This window comes from Pristis pectinata, chromosome X, assembly GCF_009764475.1.
Source record: "Pristis pectinata isolate sPriPec2 chromosome X, sPriPec2.1.pri, whole genome shotgun sequence".
Taxonomy (NCBI): domain Eukaryota; kingdom Metazoa; phylum Chordata; class Chondrichthyes; order Rhinopristiformes; family Pristidae; genus Pristis; species Pristis pectinata.
This window is the reverse complement of record NC_067450.1, coordinates 2,369,551-2,391,560: the sequence shown is the minus strand read 5'-3', so window position 1 is coordinate 2,391,560 and position 22,010 is coordinate 2,369,551. Positions and strand designations below refer to the sequence as shown.

General features: G+C 39.7%; 1 protein-coding gene across 1 annotated transcript; it reads right to left on the bottom strand.

The window, feature by feature from the left end:
* Positions 1-339: 339 nt before the first annotated feature.
* On the bottom strand, positions 340-21,466 carry LOC127566947 (prostaglandin E synthase 3-like). Its single transcript, XM_052009503.1, has 8 exons — positions 21,198-21,466; positions 8,719-8,832; positions 5,031-5,100; positions 4,590-4,688; positions 4,420-4,512; positions 3,373-3,435; positions 1,185-1,212; positions 340-1,097 (listed from the first exon to the last, which is right to left on the bottom strand). Coding segments are annotated over exons 1-8 (489 nt in total). The 5' UTR covers positions 21,200-21,466; the 3' UTR covers positions 340-1,077.
* Positions 21,467-22,010: the final 544 nt, after the last annotated feature.

Sequence of the window (22,010 nt, the reverse complement as noted above, 5' to 3'; positions counted from 1 at the left end):
CTCTATCCATTAGCTCCATTGGTCCCTACCATTAATATCTTAAAACTAAATTCCTTTTTTTTTAAAAGAAATAAATGTTACACAACTCTTCAGCGAATTAGTCAATTTTGAAGGGAGTGTGCAAATGGGGCCCTGGCAAGTTTAAAAAGATACACCAGAAACATCACTCAGATTTCAGAACAACTGGATAGGGGACTCAGTTTTACTGTACATCCACACAGAATTTTTGCAATACAACTGAAAATCTCTTAAATAGAAAACATGTTATCAAATTTCAGTGCAGTGAGAAATCCTTCATATTCATGCAAAACCTTCCATTAAAAAAAAGCACAAACATAGTTAAGTGTTAACAGTTTATTAGAAAGATATTGTAGGCTTAAAAAAAATTCCATTGCATTTGACATAAATTGAGGTTTTCAGCTTGTACTGAGCAGATTTCACAAAATACATCCTAAAGATAGTGTATTAACAGTTTCTTCAAAACTTGCATTCATACTCAAGACAGTGCAAATACACTTTTGGTCATCTAAATGTACAGCCACTTAAGATCCACAAGCGACAATGTACAGCTTTATCACTCATCATACTAACAGATGTAGAAGCTGAAGGGTCAACCAATACCATTAATAGTTTGAACCAATTCTTAGAGATGGAGCCACTCTGAAAACTTATTAAAACCTCAGCATGCTAACTGCTGCAGAATCATCTAAGGTGGCTTAATTGATACTGAAGGAATTTGGTATTAGATTGTATAGGAACCAACTACAAGGTTTAGTACTAGGTCAGTACAAATTCAGATCACTATAAATAATTTTTGCTCAAGTCCTGGCATATTTTTGTCCTGCATATAATATGCAGGATGACATATTTTTATATTGTCTTGTACTGGTAAGCAATTTTGTCCAATACTCTGGTATGTATCGACCCCTAGAAAAGCCTTTTAAACAAGTTGAAAATGGATTGAAAGATGCTTCACTGCCTGAACAGCTATCAACTTATAATTGTGTTTTGTTAAAAATTAACAGTTTAATGAATGCGTTTCTTCCAATTCCCTGAAGCCTTTTTCCCTCAATTCATTTACTCTAGATCTGGCATTTCTGGAAAAACAAAAAGATATTTAATAGACAAATTAAGTACAGTGGAAACAAAATTAATTACCTCAAAAACATCCAAAATTTACTTACTCTCATCATCACTATCCTGCGACCCATCCTAAAGAGCAAAGAGTAAACAATTAAAGGCATTTACTATATGTTGCAAATTTGACATCAATTCACAATTATAGTTAGCAGCAAAATCCTTCAGAGGGACAAACTTTCTATTTCTATCCCATGTTCCTAATTACATAATAGCAATGGGATATCCCATACTGAAATACTCCAAATCAAAAATGTACTTTGAGGCAGAGAAAAAGAAACTGCAGGCTTAATCTACACACACTAGTTATCAAAAGTTGGTGTAGCGTGGCATGTTTTAGTACATTTGCAGTAGACACATGCAAACCCAACAGATGGAGTTAGAAATTCAAATACATGCATCACAAGAATCCATTGGAACATTATAGGTGACAATGCATTACCCTTTTAGACAGTGGACAGACCTACATCAAAAATACTGTGTTTTAGTTCCACTTTAAAAATAATTAATATTAAATTTATAGTATTGAATCTCAATATTCCTGTAATCCAAGAAATGTACTGATTTTTCTACACAGTACATTATCAATAATCACCAAATTCATAAACTTTACACCTTAGCCTGGCTATGCAACTTGCATCAACCTGGTTCCAAGCCAACCTGTGTTATATCATCCCTGTCTGCTGAGTATCACACAGCTGTGCTTGCCCTTTTCAAGCCTTATGAAAAGCATTTAAAAAAAATAATCACAAATTGTACTCATTTGCAGTTAACATTAAGCAACAGTTTGTTAGTCAGAGTATTCTTTCTGGGGCAAAGACTTAAGGTTGACTTAACCATGACAACCATCATAACTGAAAGATTTCCTGACAACTAAAAGTTACATTTATGTAACATCTGTTGTACCAAACCAAAAACAATGTGGCGTCCTCTACATTGGTGAGGCCAAACGCAGACTAAGTGACCATTTCGCAGAACATGTGCTCCGTCCGTAACCGTGATATGAATCTCCCCGTTGCCAGTCACTTCAACTCCCCCTCCCACACAATCACTGATTATGACAGTCCTCAGCCTCCTCCACTGCCAGGAGAATTCCAAGCGCAAACTAGAGGAACAGCACTGCATTTTCCATCTTGAAACCTTGCAGCCTAACGGCACAAACATTGAATTGTCTCACTTTAAGTAATCCCCACCACCCCCCCCCCAACCATGCCGCCTCTTCCCTTTCCAAGCCTTTTTTTCTACCCCCCCCCCCCTCCTTTTCTCCTCCTTACCTTTGACCCATCCCCTGGTGGATCTGCTCTCCCCTCCTCCCCCACACCTGCCCATCATCTTTTACCCACATCCACCCATCACCACCTTGTACCCCTGCCTGCCCTCTTTTGTCCACCTATCACTGCTCTGTTCTTCCCTCCTATATGTTGGGCTTCCCCTTTTCCTATCTTCAGTCCTGAAGAAGGTTCTTGACCCGAAACATTGACCGCCTGCTTTTCTTCACAGATGCTGCCTGGCCTGCTGCGTTCCTCCAGCATCATAGCGTTTTTCATCCCATTCTCCAAAAAACAAAGGAGCCAGGGATATAAATTGGGTGAATGGCTCAAAAAGGTGAACTTCTGAAAAGGAGTTGAAGGGGTTTTGGGAGGAATTCGTAAACTTTTCATATGGCTGAAATCACAGTAATATCCAATGTGCCAAGGGGGGAGGTAGCAGGGAAGAGTCAAAAATGCACAAAAGAGTCAGAACAGTCATGCAAGAGTGACCTTGGCACCTGTGGAAGTAGAGTTAGCAATTGAGGGAAGTAAAAATTTCCAAGAAAAATAACTACCAATGGCCAACCAGATAATATACAAATCCAAGCCTTGGACCAACTCAAATTTTAAGTGTAGGTCTGACCAGGACAAAACAAGCTCTACCAATAGAACTGCCAAAATCCTTTTCAACTGATTTAAGTTCCGGCCTTTACCTACACTATGGACCATGGCTTCTCTGTAATAGAAGAGTTAGCATAGCATTTTGATATTCACCTTTTCAAAGGCACAATTAGCCATATTACTACATGCAATCTACACTATTTATCAACAGAAAACCACAAAACTTCAGTCATTGAAGAGGACTTGAACTTGAACCCCCGAGAGTCTAGTTATAACCGCTATAATTACTGGGTTGCTGCATAATCTCATTTCCATTTCACAAAGTTAAAAATATAGAGCTCTAAGCTAGTATCTTCATACTTACATCGTCCATTCCATCAACGTCTGGGATGTCTCCATCATCATCTCCTCCCATATTGTTCATCATCTATAAAGATGTATTTTTTAATTTTTTTAAAAATTAATTCTAAGCAGTACATTAATAAAGACATTGTAAATAGGGGCAAGTAATACATGGGGTGGTGTTAAGTTCCACAGACCTGGATGGTCCAAGTTCAATCCCTCACTAATCTTAGCTGTGATACTGGTTACAATTACTAGGGAACAAGAGAAGGGGCTGAAGGCAATAAGCCCAGATTCATTCTTCAGTGCTTGAACAGCAGTAACTGTCACAACTGTAACCACCTCCACAGTCCAAAACCTATTGACACCATCAGTACTCACGTTCGGTTAAGGTAATTAAGTGGTGGGGAAGCACAGACACAGTGTTCAATATAAATAATGGGGATTTTTTTTAAAAAACACATATGGTCAATGAATAAAGTTAACAGACTTATTTTTTAAAAACATTATCACTCATTGAGAAGCTGTATGCTACATGAACAGAAAACACATTACCCCAATATGCTTTAATATCAATTCTTTTAAATAAGTATTCCCACACAGAAAACAGGAGTTTCCTGCCAATCCAGGAATTTTTTTAAACAATTCTCAGTGCCATTGTACAAGGAACACTATAGTTTAGATGTAGTTTTGTCCACTGTACTTGGTGTACAAATAGTGCTTACACTATGACATGCAGGTGATATATTTCTTGAAGGATTATATCATGTGTAGTTGCATACTCTGGGACGTTGAGCCAACAAGTGGGCAAAAGAACTCAAACTCAGCAGGAAATGAATCAAAAATCCAGTGAAAGCTAAGGATGTTCAACAAGAATCCAACTCTTTTCAGGAGTTTACTTCCCAGAACAAGTCTCTTCCTACTAGTACTTATTCCAAGGACATCCATTTTCCAGAAACAGTGATATATTTGACCCTCACTCAACAGATGCAACAACTACCCCATGAAAGATGTGTATATCCATGTGCAGTAATATATATTAGCCAATTACATAAATGGATGTCCCTACCTGTGAGAACTTCTCGAAGCTGGATAAATCTTCCTCTTCTGGATCATCATCCCAATCTCTCCAGTTATTGAAATCCACTTTGAGCCAGTTTAACTGCAAAAGTGGTCAGTCAATATTTGAAAGCAATGAAAACAAGATATTAGAGAACAACATTGCAAGATCCTAGTTACCTTTGGTTTTTCTTTGGTTAACCGTGGCCATGCTTGACCGGATTCTCCTTTTCGTAAATAGCACAAGACAGATCTGTCTGTCCGCTTGTGTCTGGAATCCTACAAAATACATTACAGGAACAATATAGACCAGTATGATATGGATCCATACAATTAGACCAATGCAACAACTATTATTCTCCTAGTAAAATGTGAATAAGTCTATTCCCCAGCCCCCAGAAGAGAATTTCAATACGATGAGGATTTAACAAAATATTCAACTATACTTAGTCACCAAAGGGACAGAGAACCATTATTGCACTCTTGTGAAAAACTGAACAACTGCACTGGCAGAGTTTGATATTGATCATTAACATGCTTTCTCAACTAAGAATTGGCACAAGCATGACAAAAGTAGCAGAGGATATTACTTATCTGGCTCATTTATTGTCCAATACTTACATTTGGGTCAATTGCATTATAAAGATTAACTTCATTAAAATGCTTTACGTTCTCAGCTCCTCCAAGACAGCTACAAGGAAAACAGATGCCATACAAAAAAGTGAATTTCAATACCTTGTTCTCAAACATTAATGGCCATAAAAAGCTTGATAGATATTTTATTATCATGTCATACTTTATGGCTCAATTCTCAAATAAAAATATCTACAACAAAGGCATATTCATCAGAATATGAGGTCTTAGAGCAACAGATGTAGCATCAGAGTTCACAAAGGCACAGCTGGACAGAAAACATCCAGATTCTAACTTGATGTTATATTGCTTTCAGGTATAAACCCTTTGAAGGAACTGAAAAGGTGTTCGATTCTATCTGGAGGTACAACCGCCAAACACACTTTCCTTAATTTTTCTGCCCCATGTCTCCTGACATTTGTTACCAGCCTCCTCCAGTGTTGCAAAGCTGCACATGGAGAGACAGCACATCTTTCTACCAACCAATACTGTGGGAAATGCCAAAAATACTGGAGAGAAACATGACCCTGAAAAGGTTCTTGACCCAAGATATTAACATTTTCTCTCTCCACAAATCCTGTGCAGATACTTCTATCACTTTGTTTTCATTTCATCTTTTTACCCAATAGCTTAAGTTTGCAAGTCTTAATATTGACTTGAAGAAAATCAAACCTTAACTATAGCATGCATTTTCATTTAAGCATTGGGGAATGAATGTACAACAAATTGTCCTGACAAGATGGTGTGCTCTTCTCATCCATCCAACTCCTGATGGGTCTTCATGCATCCCCCATTGTATGACTGTTTTTCATTTATGTACTTTAAATGTTGTTCATTTGCAATACTGTGTTTTAATAAAAACCTGAATTACAAAAGGTTGCTGCCCTCTAGCTCGGGCAGCATCGAGGAAAGGAATAAAGTACATTTTTTTTTGCATCTGGCATAGGTCAGTTCAACTTCTTTAGAAAAGGCAACAACACAATTGACCCCAAATCCTCTGATCCAATGTTCACAAATGGATAGTCAGTCTCTCTCCTCTCTTCCCCCCCAGCACTTGCTACAATGAAACCATGACAGGTTTTCCATTCTTAGCCAGAGCCTTAAAGACCTTCATGTCCAGCATGGCACAATGCCATACTTAGCACAGCATTTTATGGTTCAGCCAAACTTCCATTAGGAAATAATTGCATAAACCCAGAAGACATTTAAAAAAAGGTGGAAATAAATGGAGCAGATTCAGTTATTTTGGATCAAACTTAACATTTTCAGCAAAAAACTGCTGGAGGAACTTAGCAGGTCAGGCAGCACCTGTGGAGGCAAAGGGATGGCCAATAGTTAGACCCCGCATCAGGACTGAGAGTAAGTGGGAAGATAGCCAGGAGAGAGAGGCAGGCCAGTGGGATTGAGGCCTTTTTTGATTGCATCATAAATTGATGTGGTTCAAGTAAAACTTGTAGCATTCACTAAACTATAGCAAACAAACCAGAGCTTAGAGCATTAACACCCCAAGAATCATCCATTTACACAAATACTTTTGGAAGCATTTGGTGAGGGCAGGGTTTAAAAAGAGGACAGTACTCAAAATAGTGGATAAGATTACATGGTGGATAAAATTAAAACAAGAGGAAACCAAGTGAGTATTCAAAATGTAAACCATAACACAGCCAAACTTTGATTTATCTGTTTAAATTATACTGATCCAGACCCCTCACTGCTCAATTTGTAAAGGAAACACAATGAAATACAAAGCCCCTGGTTTTCTTATTTTTTGCTATAACTTAATAAGCCAAAATAAAAACTACAGTTGGATTCAGCATGAGACTGGGAAAACAAAATTGCAAGCTTTGCGCAAAGGTGTTCTTTTATAACCTTGTGCAGCTCTAGGTACACGCCAAGACTTTACTTATGTCCTCATACTTACTGATTTGGTCACCGTCTTCATGAGCTTAATGCATCAAACGTGCTGACACCATCTTAACTGACACTGGAGTACACACCAGAAATAATTACAGATTGAAGTTAGGGTAGAATTTGATGTCTGGTATATTGCACCTTGATTCCACTTGGACTAAAAATACAGATGATTTTCAATGTGCATTAAATACTTTGACCATGTTTTTCCAGAGGATCAGAAAAGGCTCAAATTCTGCAAGATCACAATACTTTGTAAAACCTATCCAGGTTCCCCAAGTTGTTTTTTGTTAGTCAGTCAGGCAGATAGGCTCTTAATCATTTCGTGACTGCTGCTGCTAATAGGCACAATGAGAGGCCTAGATTTAAAGCTCTGATTTGCAGAGTCAAAGATACCAAGAGCCCCAAAGGCCTATCAAAATAGGGTCAGCAACCTAGTGTCCAAAATAGTGAACTTCAAGGAAACTTCTTAGCCAGCCAGCACTGTTGACAAGCAGGATGAATTCTTCATCTGTGATTATAGCAGAACAATTGCTCTGTTTATAAATTTATAGCCTGCGCTAGCTTTAAAGTGGAAACAGCAATCAAAAAAAAAATCAACTGTTTGGTCAAATTGTGCTTTCCCACTTGGTGGAAAATTCAACAGTAATCCTCTGCAAACCTCATGCTCCTATAAAATAGCATGGTCATAATAAAAGGCATAACTGTTGTTCCTAGTCACTGTACTGTGACAATAGTAGTTATGACAGCATTTTTCAGGTCCTATCATTAATCTCCAATTTCAAATTAATGGAGGAAGCAGAGAAGTGTGAATAGGCACTTTCCCAAAAGGAAGGCACATAGATCTATCTTGGATCAATAGCCAACATTACCGAGCTTGCGTTCAGCTCAATCCTAAGTCAACAGAGCCAGAATGCAACACCAATGATATTTAGTGAAAAGCCAAACAGCAGGCACGTTTTCCCCCTTGTGTTAATGATCCCTAAGTAGCCTCACATTCTATTCCAAGCACCTAAATTACAATGCAATCTGCAACAATATTTCAGCTCTTCTATAAGAATATTGAGAGGAATGTCAGTATTCTGGTGTTACAAGTTTGGTCCTCCATGTTTTGCGCTTTTATAGAGCAGCAAGGTGCAAATTCAGATTCTCCACAGTGATTTGTTAATCAAGTCATACTAAGTAAAAGCTAGGCATAGCCACACAAAGGAGAAAAATATTTGGGGAAAAAAAAGGGATACATACTACTTTGCAGATAGTACAAGAATATGACTGGTTTGCCCACTTAAATAAGCAACAGTATGGGGAGACCTAAAAAGGAAAACATGTGGAAGACAGACAAAGATATATGCAAATTACATATAGTGCGACTGCAAAAGATTCTTGCGCAGTGCCAAGGTGTCCACGATGAACAAATGATAAGAACCTCCTTGCTGGCAACAAGTTGACAGTTAAATGTTCTAAAATAGTCAGTCTTAAAAACCCAATACTCCAGCAGTAAAATATTTGAAAAAAAATACAGTGCAGTCACACTGTCAGATTGTAACCAAAAGCTCAAGAATATAGATCCACAGGAATTCGGATGCACTTTTAAGAGTAAGGAAAAATACCACTCAACTATAAAACACTCAGATTATGAGAAAGGCATTACAACTACCAGAGCCTAAATTCTTTTCAAATGGAATCTTAAGATGCAAAAACAGCTGCCCCTAAACTTATATGACAGACATTTTGACATAAATGCGATTGAATATCTACTACGTACCTGAATGTAAACTTCTCTTTTTCAAAATTTATTTCAACATCCTTACTGTCTTCTACACAAAATTCAACAAAGACGTAGTCTCTTCGGTCATACCACTTTGCAGAAGCTGGCTGCCTAAAAGTATCATGGGAGCGAAAACAATCACAAGGTTTATGTGAAAAAAAAAGCTACAAGTTTTAAAGCCGCATGCATAAAGTATTTACATTCTAATAGATTGATGTCAGTTTAGTCTCTGGGTTCTGCTAGTGAAAGAAAAACAAGCCAGGCCAAAGGCTCAAATTTTTTTTAGGCAGGGGAGGGGCACACAAGGGACAATAGAAAAAGATAAGGGAACGGAGAAAATCTTATATTAATGATACAGGGTGCTTTGTTTGGTGATCTCAGCATAAGATGTCCAAATTGGTTAATGTTTCCCATTGGCACTGGACCCAGAGTGTGGGATGGGGAACTCAAAATGTTTGGGATCCACTGGGCTAAGTAATCAGAACCAAGAGATTCAAATGCAACATCTGCTGTGTAGTACCTATCACCCTACAAAAATTAACCACACCATTAAGGAATCATATTGTGTGAATTTTTTTGCTTGTATACAGCTCTTGGGCCCCATGCCCGATTTGATGCACTAACATCATGACAAGCAAATTCAGAATAGCAAAAAACGAAAACTTATGCACAGGGCAATATAGGAAAAAAAGGTAAAAGATAATAGCAACACTTAATCCAAGGGTGCCAACTACATCATTGGCTTTGGCATTAAATCACCAGAAAAACTTGAAACTATGAATAATGAAAATCTGTTTCCTTGTTCCCATATAATGTTGCTTCCTGCTTCATACTGACCCTGATCTGAAAGGGACAGGTGTCCATTTCTGCCCACATAACTAGTTCCTACGGTCGAGGCTTTTGCTGGTCAACTATCCATCAATTTTCATACATCAGCGATAAACAATTCTGTGGTCATTACAGGTACAAAGCTAATACTTTCTTGCTGTACTCATCAGTTTTTGATCTGGAGTACAGCAGGACATTTACCTGGTAACCTCCCCATGTCTTTCCTCTTCCTCACCTCCCTCTCCTCCATTTCAACAAAAGTGCCCAGGTGCTTCAAAGCTCAACACTAATCCCTTCCCTTCTTGAAGAAAATTCCCTTCAGAAACCAAGACTTCTATGCAGGTCGTTTTTCTGCTTTTTTTTTGGTACTTATACTGTCACAGGAGCTGAGAACATCCACATAGAACTTTAAACTGTTACACAGCTAAGAGCAAGCCAATTTAACCAAGCTGATGGGAATTTTTTCTTTAAATTGGTTGAAGGGAAGGCACAGGAAGAAAGGAGAAAACTTCAATGACCCTAAGGCTATAATCATAACTAGCACAGTTATGGAATGCATCATTTTTCACAGGCACCATTTCTCAAATGTGCAAAGGAAATTGCAAATTTTCAATACTGGTTTCCTAATTGAAAAGATCCTCTGATAATTCCATGAATTTATTCAGTTTCTAAAAGAAAAGCCTCAGATTTCTGTGCTTGATCACTAACCAGTGACCCTATTGAAGAGCGCATACAACAGAATTGGCAGTAACTATCAATAGATATGTTGACATTTGCTGTTGAACCCTGCTAATGAACAATGGCCACCTGGATGATATCAGATATCAGCCACTGGTGGAAGAGTACCCTAGCAAGAATCATTTGACAAAATCAAAAGAGAAATTGATGACAATTAAAACATACAAAAAAAATATCAGAAGTAACAGCACAAGACATGAGACAAGTCTTATTGGTGGGAAAAGTACATACACTCACAACAAAGAGCAGAGAGAATTTTGTGCAGCTGCTTCTGATTACAAGTCTGGTATTCATTAAGGTTTAATATCTAGATTAAAAACCTACATAGAATCTGTACTCATTGCAAAATGACCAATCTTTTGTGTACAGAGACCATTGGGCCTGACTGATCAAGAAGAAAGATGGCAAGCATTTACACTACTAGATTTTGCTAAATGCAACTTCCATTGGGAAAATGTTCCTATTTGATCAGTCTTTATACAGCATTTAAAAAGCTCAAGTAGCTCAAACAACAGCAAACATGAAAATCTTTAGGTTATTCCCTAGTCCGTGCAGTTACATTTACTTCAATGTTGCCACTTCCAATCACTTGCAAAAAATGCATATGTACATATCAAGTAAGGTGGTGGCTCAGGCATAAATGGTTCTAACTGGTACCCTGATATTAAATTCTCCTAATTTAAGCTCTGATGAAGTATAGACATTCTGGTAGAAGTAAAACCAAACTAGAATATTGACAGGAATGGGCATTGACAAAAAGCTAAAATATCACCATCTTAGTAAAGCGAAGTGTCTAAGCCTCAATCATGCATCTCAGAATTGAGGAAAACAATTTGAACCTACGTGAATGAGCCAACATCATCAAAACATTTTCTGAAACTACACAACAGATAGGACAAACCAGCAAATGAGAATGGAATCCCCTGCTTTTTGAAAAGGTCACATGAAAGTCTTAGAAAGTAAAGATATGTTTCAGTCCAGACCAAAATATCTTGCAACTTTATCCAGCTAGTGGTCAGAAATTTAACTGTTAGTTAATATCAACAGAATTGCAGAAATAGAGTAGTTAATTCAATGCATTTTATCTATATATTAAAAATGTGGGAAGACACATAGCATTAGATTAAAAATATTACCAAGCCTCTTATTCTTGTATTAAAAGATGTAATGAGGCCACTAGTTAACAATGTGGGGCAGAAAAAGATGCTTGAATTTTGAACTTATTCTTTGGCGGACTTTTGATTGAAGTAACAGCACATAGAATCGGGGGCATAGAAATGATAAGCTAGCTACAAAATAAAGAAATAAAGTTAAGGGCAATTTGGCAATTAGGTAGACCAACAAAAGGGTAGCAACACATGGCAGAAATCAAATTCAATTTCTAAATTGAAAATATTAAAAAAAAAATCAAGGTAATAAAGTTAGGCAATTTCATCATAACCATGGATAAAACGAACCGGATAAGGAAATGGAAGTGGTCGAGGGCTAGAGACACTAAGATTAATGATGCAATTGATAAGCAGAAGATCAACCACACGCATTCAATTCTAGATGGAAAAAATTGAAAAGCAAAGGATGTTAAGGTTTTCACAGAATCTTGGTTAGACCACAGACGATCTCCATATTATAAAAATGATTGCAATGAAGGTGGCACAGGAAGATTCAAGGATATTATCAGAATATGCAAAATAATAGGCTTGCGGCCCCTTGTGCCAATGCCACTATTCAATCCAATCATGGTTTTTACTTCAGCATCTATCCCAAGGAAAGCTGTAACTATCATACAAGACCAAAACCAGTTGGAGCACCTTTCTTCAGAAAAGACCAAGAGATTTGCTTGAGGGATCGATAGGGAGGTCTTCAATTTTGGGGCTTTTTATACAGAATGCATTAAGAATGTGAAACATACCAGCCTAAGCAGTTAAGGCAAATACTAAAGACGCATACAAGAGAAAGCTAAATAAGCACAAGGGAGAAAGGAACTGATGGATACCACAATATGAAGCGGAAGGAGGCTCACACAAGACCACAAGATATAGGGGCAGAATTAGGCCATTCAGCTCGAATCCACTTGGCCATTCAACCATGGCTGATGCTTTTTCCCCCATAACCCCATTCTCCCACCAACCTTTAACCCCCTTACCAATCGAGAACCCAATCTCTGCCTTAAATACACCCAATGATTTGGTCCCCACAACCCTCTACGGCAACAAATTCCACAGATTCACCACCCACTGGGTGAAGAAATTCCTCATTTCAATGAGATTTCCACCCTCCCCTCCACCACACCTTCAAATGCAGGCCCAGAGCCAAACACTCCTCGTATGTTAAGCCTTCCATTCCTGGGATCATTTTTGTGAACCTCCTCTGGAACCTTTCCAGGACCAGCACATCTTTCCTTAGATACAGGGCCCAAAAGCCACCTGACCAACACCTTATAAAGTCTCAGCAGTACATCCTTGCTTTTATGTTCTGGTCCTCTTAAAATGAATGCTAACATTGTTTGCCTTCCTTACAACCAACTCAACCTGCAAGTTAACCTTGAGGGAATCTTGAACTAGGACTCCCAAGTTCTGAATTTTCTCCCCATTTAAAAAAATAGTCTATAGCTTTATTCTTCCTACTGAAGTGCATAACCCCACACTGTATTCCATCTGCCACTTCTTTGGCCACTCTCCTAACCCAAGTCCTTCTGCAGACTCCCTGCCTCCGCAATACCACCTGTTCCTCCACTTATCTTTGCATCACATAGGCATAAACAACACATACCAGGCGAGTCTGAGCAAATAGCCAAGACTGAAGGAAAGTCTTTAAAGAGGAGGCAAATGCTTCCCTCCTTGGAGGAAGACAATTGTTGCTATGTACGAGTATAATGCAACTGAAAGTTAAAAAACCTAAGGAGTAATGTTTCAAAACAGTAAAGCCCTACATCTGGCAGATGCTTAAAACAATTATAGATACATTTTGCAAAGCCTGATCATTGAGTCCATAAATCACAACACTCAACTTTTTTTAAAATCCCCCTTACAATTAGAATATTTGCAAATAAAACCCATCACATTGTATGGAAAGCACTTATTTTAATTAATATGGAAACCAACTGTAAGACAAACTGCACCCTGATTACAAATGTCCCGTTACTGTGGAGACAATGCGGAGGCTGTGAGCAGCTTCCATTTCTACAGCATCAGGTCCACTTAAATCTGCACACAAGATTAATGGCACGTATTTAATACATTTGCCATCAACTAAGGATTTTATAGATTCCTTAATAACCGCACCAGAAGAAAACTGAAACAGCAGTACTTGCCAGTTTAGTATCAAGAGCAAATTGGATGCATCACTGCACCACTGAAAACGAAGCAAGAAGACTCAAAATACCAACTACTGCTAATTCCAATTACTTGGTTAGATCTTCATTTAATTGGAAAATGAACATTAATTCTAATTTTAGGCACACAGGCACAAATCTATTGTCACTCATTGACTCCAATTTTGCAATTACTAACCATCACTGCCCATCATTTGGTGGTCACAGCAGCAGATAAATCCATCCACACCTTTTGTTTGAAGACTATTTCACTGATCTTTGCAAACTACTTGGTCCATCCCAGTGATCATTCAGGCACGAGAAAACAGCTTTGTATTGAAGATTCAAGCATTATTCTCCATCAGGTATCGGTACTAAGATGGACCACGTCATCGTGTGCGTAATTTCCATTGTCCACCGAGTCAATGGCCATTTAATCAACTTGGTTGTCTTGTGCAATTTCGCGGCTTGAAATTCAAACAGTGTATTTTTTTTTAAAAACTATCTGTACCCACAGGGTTTTTAAATGTTCCAAAGTGCTTCATATACAAATTCACTTTTCTATGCGCTACGATTTTAAATATTACACATTTCAGATTTTCTGGCGGTGGTGGAAGTCAAAATAATGGCCCAGACAGGTAGCCCAACAGAACCCTAATGTGGGTTTGATTAAGACAGTAAATAGCACATGCCATCTCAAATCTCTATGGTGACAAGAGTTGGCTCAGAATATTCTGAGCCATTACATCCGAAGACCTTACATAGGTTTCAATTCAAGTGTCTTTGGCAAAAATTTCGAGAGATTTGGGGCAAATATAAATAAAAACCTGTTTATTATCAGCCATATAGCAAAGAAATGTGTCCTTTGCCTCACTGAATCCACAGTAAACATCAAGCACCCACTTACACTAATTCCATTTTATTCTTCCCACATTCCCATCAAGTACCCCCCAGATTCTACCATTCATCTACACACTGGGGCAATTTAAAGTGGTCAATTAAGCTATCAACCAGCATGTCTTTGGGGTGTGGGAAGAAGCCAGAGAACCTGGGAAAAACGTACAAACTCCACAGATAGAAATCAGAGGTCAGGACTGTCAGAGCTGTGCAGCAGCACCTCTACTAGCTGTGCCACTGTGCAGTTTTTTTATTCAACAAAACTAGATGCATTGATACCCATTCTCTGCCATGTCAGACTTCCAGGGAGGGAAGTACACATATAGCTATTTAATCCTGACTACAAGCACAGATTAAAGATAAAGAATCTGTTCATAAGATCTCACTTGTAGATTATGAACACTTATTGTACAAGACCCCAGATAGTCTCCAATCGACTTGGGTCAATAGCCTACTCTTCTTGCACAGAAACTGAACTTATGACATACCAAACACACCACTGTCCAAAGTAATAGTCAAGTTCAGCCCCATTTACCTACCAGGCATCTCTGAAAACATTTAACTGACAGTTTAGCTTATCTTAACCCATCTCAGAAAGGGCATGTGTGGCAAAAAAACTTAAAAATGTTTGCTCTATGGTTTCAAGTCCCAGACAGATCAACCTGTAGGAATACTTCTAGTGTGTTTTTATTTTACACCATCCAATCCACAACAGAAAAGTGAGATTCCAGAATAATACTCACATTTGATCAGGTCTATGCCAACTATAGCTAAGCTAGTATGGCACACCTTGCAGCATACGATAAGTAAATTAAAAACTCTAAGGATCACAATCACGTTAAACATTGGGAATAACATCTTAATGAAAATGTCACTTCAATAAAAAGCTACATGAAGACAGACAATAGCAACTATATCATGAACAACTAAACTCACCTGTACTAAATGCAGTTGTAGTCTCTTGCACATTAGACAAGCAGATGCCACCTGAATATTCCAGGCTATGAACTAATGGAGGGTAATCAATTGGACATAATCAACTATTGCGTACATCGCAAAAGACCATCGCCTGGCTCCCTGACAAATAAAAAAACCAATTCACAAAGCAAGGGATAAAAATACCAACCAACATCTTAAATTCAGATATTTAAAAGGAGGTTCTATCTTTTCACCTTAACTTCTTCCATCAACCTAGATTTGATCTGTGGGTTCTGTGTAGAGCTCCATGTTCTCTGTGACCATGCAGGTTTCCCCTGGGTGCTCTAGTTTCCTCCCATATGCCAATGACTTGCTGGTTGATGGGTTAAGTGGCTACTGTAAAATTACCTTGTAGGTGGGTGGCTGAATTGGGGGCAGGGAAGTTGATGGTGATGCAAGAGGAAAAAAAGGATTAGTGTAGATGGGTGCTTGATGGCTAGTGTGCACACAATGGGCTGAAGGACCAATTCCCATGCTGCACGACTATTCATTTTCCTCCCATTTTCTCCTCCTTGGACCCTCAAGGAAACAAATCAGAAATTATGGTAGACAAGCTAAATCTGCATAATACTTGAAAAAATACAAGAAGCTACAGAATATTTAGAGATCTAACCTGGTGTGCTATTTTCCTAGTAGCCAACGTGGCAGTTTCAAGAAGGTTCTCTCATGGGATTAAAAAGGGGGGAAAAAAAAATCTATGTACAAGCAACAATAGGAGCTTTGACAAGAAAATCTTGCTTTACTGCAGCACCTGTCACACCCAGGACGTCCTAAAGAGCTTTACAGCCGCAGAAGTATTTTTCAGGTGTAAGGTAAAAAGCATAGGAGTCAATTTGTGCACAGCAAGTTCCCATAAATATGGGGATGTCCAGATAACCTGTTATAGATACATTGGTTGAGATACATTATGTCAGTCACACCACCAGTAAAAACACCCTTGCGTTTCACAGAAGTGCCATGGGACTTATGTCCAAAGAACTGAAGTTTCATGTCCACAAAATAACAAACAATGCACTCAATCTAATTCTTAACTCCAATTAGTTTATTTCACAACAAATAAGCACAATTTTCCTGTAAACTAGAATACCCTTCACACGACCACTGCATCAGTGTCACATGTCAACTGCTCATTACCAAGTTCCTTAATGATTCTGGCATGCAGGCTGAAGCCATAGTAGTCACTTTCAAAATTACACTTCACTAAAATGAAAATATTTAGCTCCCCCATTTATTTTCTCACCACCAATCCCTATCTCCTCTCATTTGGGGATGTTACTCCTGTTTCCATTACCTCCATTTAAAAACTAAAAATTCCACATGAGACTAACGATTTAAAGAAAAACATTAATGAAGTCAGCCCAACACTAGGGTAGCAAAAGTAGCCTTGCCAAGATCACCCACATTCAGAGAACACAAAATGTTAATAAGTTTTCATTCTGCTGCCATCTCAAAGGCAATCCTTTTTCCAGCTAGCTTGCACCTATATTTACAGCATGAGAGCTTGGTTTAGTGCAGCGATTACCACCAGAGGATTTATTACGGCAATAACCTAATTAATAGCAGTCAATGTGAATTCAGGGGAGAAAAATCTAGAAGGGTGGAGGTAGCTGGGGCTCTGACAGATTTTTAAAAAGTCTTCATTAGCCTCTGGTTAGGTGCCAGAAGACTGGAGGACAGAAAATGTGGTTCCTTTATTCAGTAAGTGTAGCAAGGATAAGCTAAGTGATTGCTGACCAGCAAGACTTAAGTCAGTGGTAGTGAAGTTACTAGGGAAAAATCTGAAAGACAGGACCAATCTACATTTAGAAAGGCAGGAATTGATCAGAGATCATCAGCATGGCTTGGTTGGTGGGAGATCCTGTCTAATTTGAGTTTTTCCCAAAGAGGTAAACTAAGTATAGATGAGAGCAGTGCAGTTGATGTCGACTACATGGACTTTGGTGAGGCATTTGACAAAGTCCTACATGGAGCATTGATCTAAATAATTAGAGCCAATGGGATCCAAGACAAATTGGATCCAAAACTGACTTGATAATAAGAAACAGAGCGTGATGATGGAGGGCTGCTTTTGCCAATGGTGCACCTCAGATTAGTAATAGGACCCTAACTGTAAAATACATGAATTTGTATTAATGTAGAAGGTACAAGGAATTTGGACGCAACCCAAAAATTGTAGCTGATAGTGACGAGGATGCATAAAGATACTGATCAGCTGCTAAAAATCAGCAGAGCAATGGCAGATGAAATTTTATCCTAAGTGAGAAGTGATGCACTTTCAAAGGTCTAGTAAAGGTAGCACATACATAATGAATAGTAGGGCCTTAGAGAGTATGAGGAACAGAGACACCCTGCTGTACAGCAGTTAGATAATAGTAAAGAAAGCATAATGGATGCTGACCTTCATGGCTGGACTTCGAATACAAGAGCAGAGAAATGATAGTACAACTTTTTAAGACATTGGCGAGACCACATCTAGAATATTACATGCAATTTTGGTTACCACAGTATAGAAAGGACATAATTGCTCTGGAGAGGCTGCAGAGGAGGATGTTGCCATTCACCAGGATGTCGGCTGGGATGGAATTCCTTTTTTAGTTATGAGAAACTGGATAGGCTATGTTTGATTTCCTTGAAGCAAAAGGCAGCTGACGGGGGACCCAATGGTGCCCAAAATTATATGGGCATAGTGTAGCCAGCAAAATTTTCCTCAATGCAGAGGTGCTTACAACCAGAGGGCATTGGTGTAAGGTAAGCAGTAACAAGTTCAGAGGGAATACAAGAGGATGGAACACACTGCCTGAGAAGACGGTGAAGGCAGACTCTCATAATATTTAACTATCCACAAAGGCACTTCAATTGCCATGGCATAGGTGTTTATGGACCAAGATATTTATTTATTAGCCACATGTACATTAAAATACACAGGGAAATATCTCTTTTTGTGTTACTGAGAACGTGCTGGGGGTGGCCCACAAGTGTCGCCACTCTTAGGGCACCAACATAGCATGCCCGCAACTTCCTAACCCGTACGTCTTTGGAACATGGGAGGAAACCCACACAGACGTGGGGAGAACATACAAACTCCTCACAGACAGTGGTGGAATTAAACCAGGTCACTGGCACTGTAATAGCGTTATGCTAACCGCTACACTACAGTGCTGGTAAATGGGATTAGTATAGATGGGTACTCGGTCAGTGTGGAAAAGGGCCTGTTTCTGTACTATATGACTACGACCAGCCTCCAACTTCTTTGAAGACAGTGACATGTAAAAGTGGATGTTGAAAGCCCAGTGACATGATGAACCTTGACTTCTAAAGTTTTCATTTAATATCTGTAAAACTCCATTAAAAAATCCATTGCAATTACAGCTGAAGATTCAGGATAAACCCCAAGAATGGATAAGACACTTGCTGAAAGGATGATAAGCATACCATCAGGAAACAGAGCAAGTACCAAGAAGAGTATCTTAGGGCTTGTCACTAGTACCATTAATTTTTCTATTTCAGATGGATAGCAAAGTTTCAGGAGCAAACTTCCAAACAACTCTATTTGAAGAGAAATAGCAATAAAAGTTAATTTAAACTAGTGAATGTATCAGAGAATAGGCAAGTAGCCAGAAATGCAGATAAATTTTTACTGCAGATAGATGTAATGTCCCATGTTAAGTAAATGATACACACTCCGATGGTTAGTGTTTAATTAGTATGAATGAAGCCAAAAGGTACAGAAATCCCCCAGGAAGTACTTATAAAACTATAGAAGACTGTCAAATGTGTAGATTAAAAATTCAAGTTTACTACTTTTAAAACATAGGAACAGAAATTGGAAAAATGTCCAATCAATAGCGCTCAAGAAGAAATACCCAATGCTATGTTGTCACATCACTTAAAGGACCAGAACAATCTTTTGTCTAATATCCATATGCAATGAAGAATATGCACATTCATTTGACTAGTGCCAAGTTTCTAGCACCTGTCATCCTATGCATTTCAAACGAAAAGACAGCCGAGGTTGGATTTGCTCACAGCATCCTCATCAGTTACACCATGTGCTGTAACGATTTGCTGCAAGAAAATTTTGAATCTTCAGACTGCCAAGGTAGGAATCAACTAATTTAAAGCGGGAACGTTATGCCCTTCCTCTTCACTCGAGATCTCCCCCACAGGGCCAACAGCCTTTTTTACGTCCATGTGCATCGGAGGTACCCAAAATCCCAGCGATCAATAAATTCCTCCACATCCCTGGCAAAAACCCGGATTGCTCCCACCTTAAAACCTTATTCACCAAGTATATATAAACTGTACTGCAAAAAAAATTCTAATGACACCCTGGGGGCATAATTTCTCGTCATAAACACGTTGCCTTATACGTTATCGACCCACACGCAATGCACCATATGTAACTGATCAGAACAGCGGCCATCCCAAGCCCGGGATTTAATGCAGAATATATGGAAGCTATAAATAGAAATTAAACACTTGCGGTCCTTCGATGCTTCTGGATTTATTGCATGTGCGGAGACGGCCCTGGTAAAAACACACGCGGGCGCGCACGCAGAAAACACACGCACACACACCCAGGATAAACGTGTCTGCAATTCAAGCAACGGGTGTCCTGTGAACAACTCTGCCGCTTGCAACACTCACGGAAAAGAGCTGCCAAATGAACAGAAAATACACGAAAGGTTATCTCATCGCACGAGGCGTTCAAGGGCAGAGGCGCCGAGCAGAGCCGAGGGGGTTGGGCCCAGCCGGTTAGGGCTGTGATAATGGCGGTTTCTTCCACATTGCGCAACAGCTTACGCCAGCGGCTCCTCCCGTCAAATTCTTCCTTCCCTAATATAAAAGGGGGCGAATAAGCCCCCGAACTACCTGGCAACCACCATTGCGCCATCAAAAGTCGCCGCTGCTGAAGAAAAAGCGAAAAGGGAGAGGCTCGGGGATTTTGTTTTGAAATACATCACCAAATGCCCGGTGCGAGTGCGCGCCCGCGCGCGACAGACAGAATTTTCTAGAAGCCGCCGATCTTAAATCGTTTCAGAACCGCACAGCGCCCCATTCGCGCTGCCGAGAATAGGCAAGAGACACAAGGAAAGGAAATACAAATGGATAGTGCTTATTAAAGAGGAGGATAATTTCCCCAGATGGATTTTTTGGGGGTTCGGGTGGAAGTAGTAGTATTTTTTGCGCTGGAACCTGCTTCAGTCCCGCAAGGCTGCGTGCCGCTTGGCTCTCACATGTGTGGCAAGCCGAGAGCCGTTTCGCCCGCCTGCCCCTTCAGCTACCGAAACACTAACCGGCTACAAGCCACTTGAACAGCCAAATACTACACATTCAGAACTACAAGGCAATCAACACATTTAAAATAACCTTTCCCCATCTCCATCTCACCTAACGTAACTGTCAACTGCATGCTGCTGAAATCCTCCCGGATTCGGTTTACATACAGGGTTTATTTAAAATTCACAAGCATTCGCTGAAGCGCAGGCACGCTACGCTGCAAAAAAAAATGAAAAAAGTGTTCCTCATCTTTTACCTTCAATTCCAGTTCCAACCTAACAGAGGTTTACCCCCGTTTTAGTGGGGTTTTTTTTGGGGCCATGTAACAAGCAGCGGCCTAGCGTGGCGAAAAGGCGCCCAGCTCCTGCCGCTCACCCGCCTATCCTATACCCTCGACAGGCAGAATAAAGCGTCGTCGGGCGGACGAAGTTGAGCCATTACTCACATGCTTGTCGTGGTTAAGCTCTTCTAGAGTGCAAGGAGCTCGCAACACAAGTGGCGTCAGGACAACCGCGCTCTGGCTTTTTTTTTCCCCTCCTCTCCACCTCGCCCAGACAAAGTGACGCAGCACGCGTTCACTCAAAGCCTTCGCTCCGCCGCTCGCTATGGTTACCACGTTAATCTGACATCCGCGCCCCAGATCGTCAAATTGATTGGTCGGCTCCGCGCACACGGCTCGAGCTGCGGGACGTCCTGTCTTCTTCGCCAAAGTGTCAGTCAAGTTTATGCGTGCGTGCACGGCCAGTAAATCGCGCCTACCCGTTCGAAGTTAATAAGCAGACACAACATCTGTAACAGAATTTCGTTTCCCCTCGTTCCAAATTTTTACGTTTTAAGCACGGAATGTTTGTCTTCTAGGCCTTCTGCTCTGCTTCACTGATCATCGGCGTCCATTTTAGTCCCACTCCAGAACTACAATCCAGACCGACGCTTCTAGTACTAATGAAGTGCTAGATTGCTAGCGGGGCAGGCTTTCAACTGAATGCCTTGGTAAAGATGTTGCGGTGCCATCTGAAGATCGCGAAGTTTTCCCTCATGCAGAACCACCACCACCGTTGATTGGTAATATGTTATGACTCTGGTGGTCGTGGGACCTTGCTGTGCTCAAAATGGCTGCTGTAGCCATCTCCATCATAATGGCAATTGTATTGTGAAGTCATATATTACAATGCGATATCATGTAAACGTAAATTTTTAATCATGTATTTCATAAAGGTGAGAAGCGTTTTTCATGTTGGGTCTGTATAACAGAAAATTA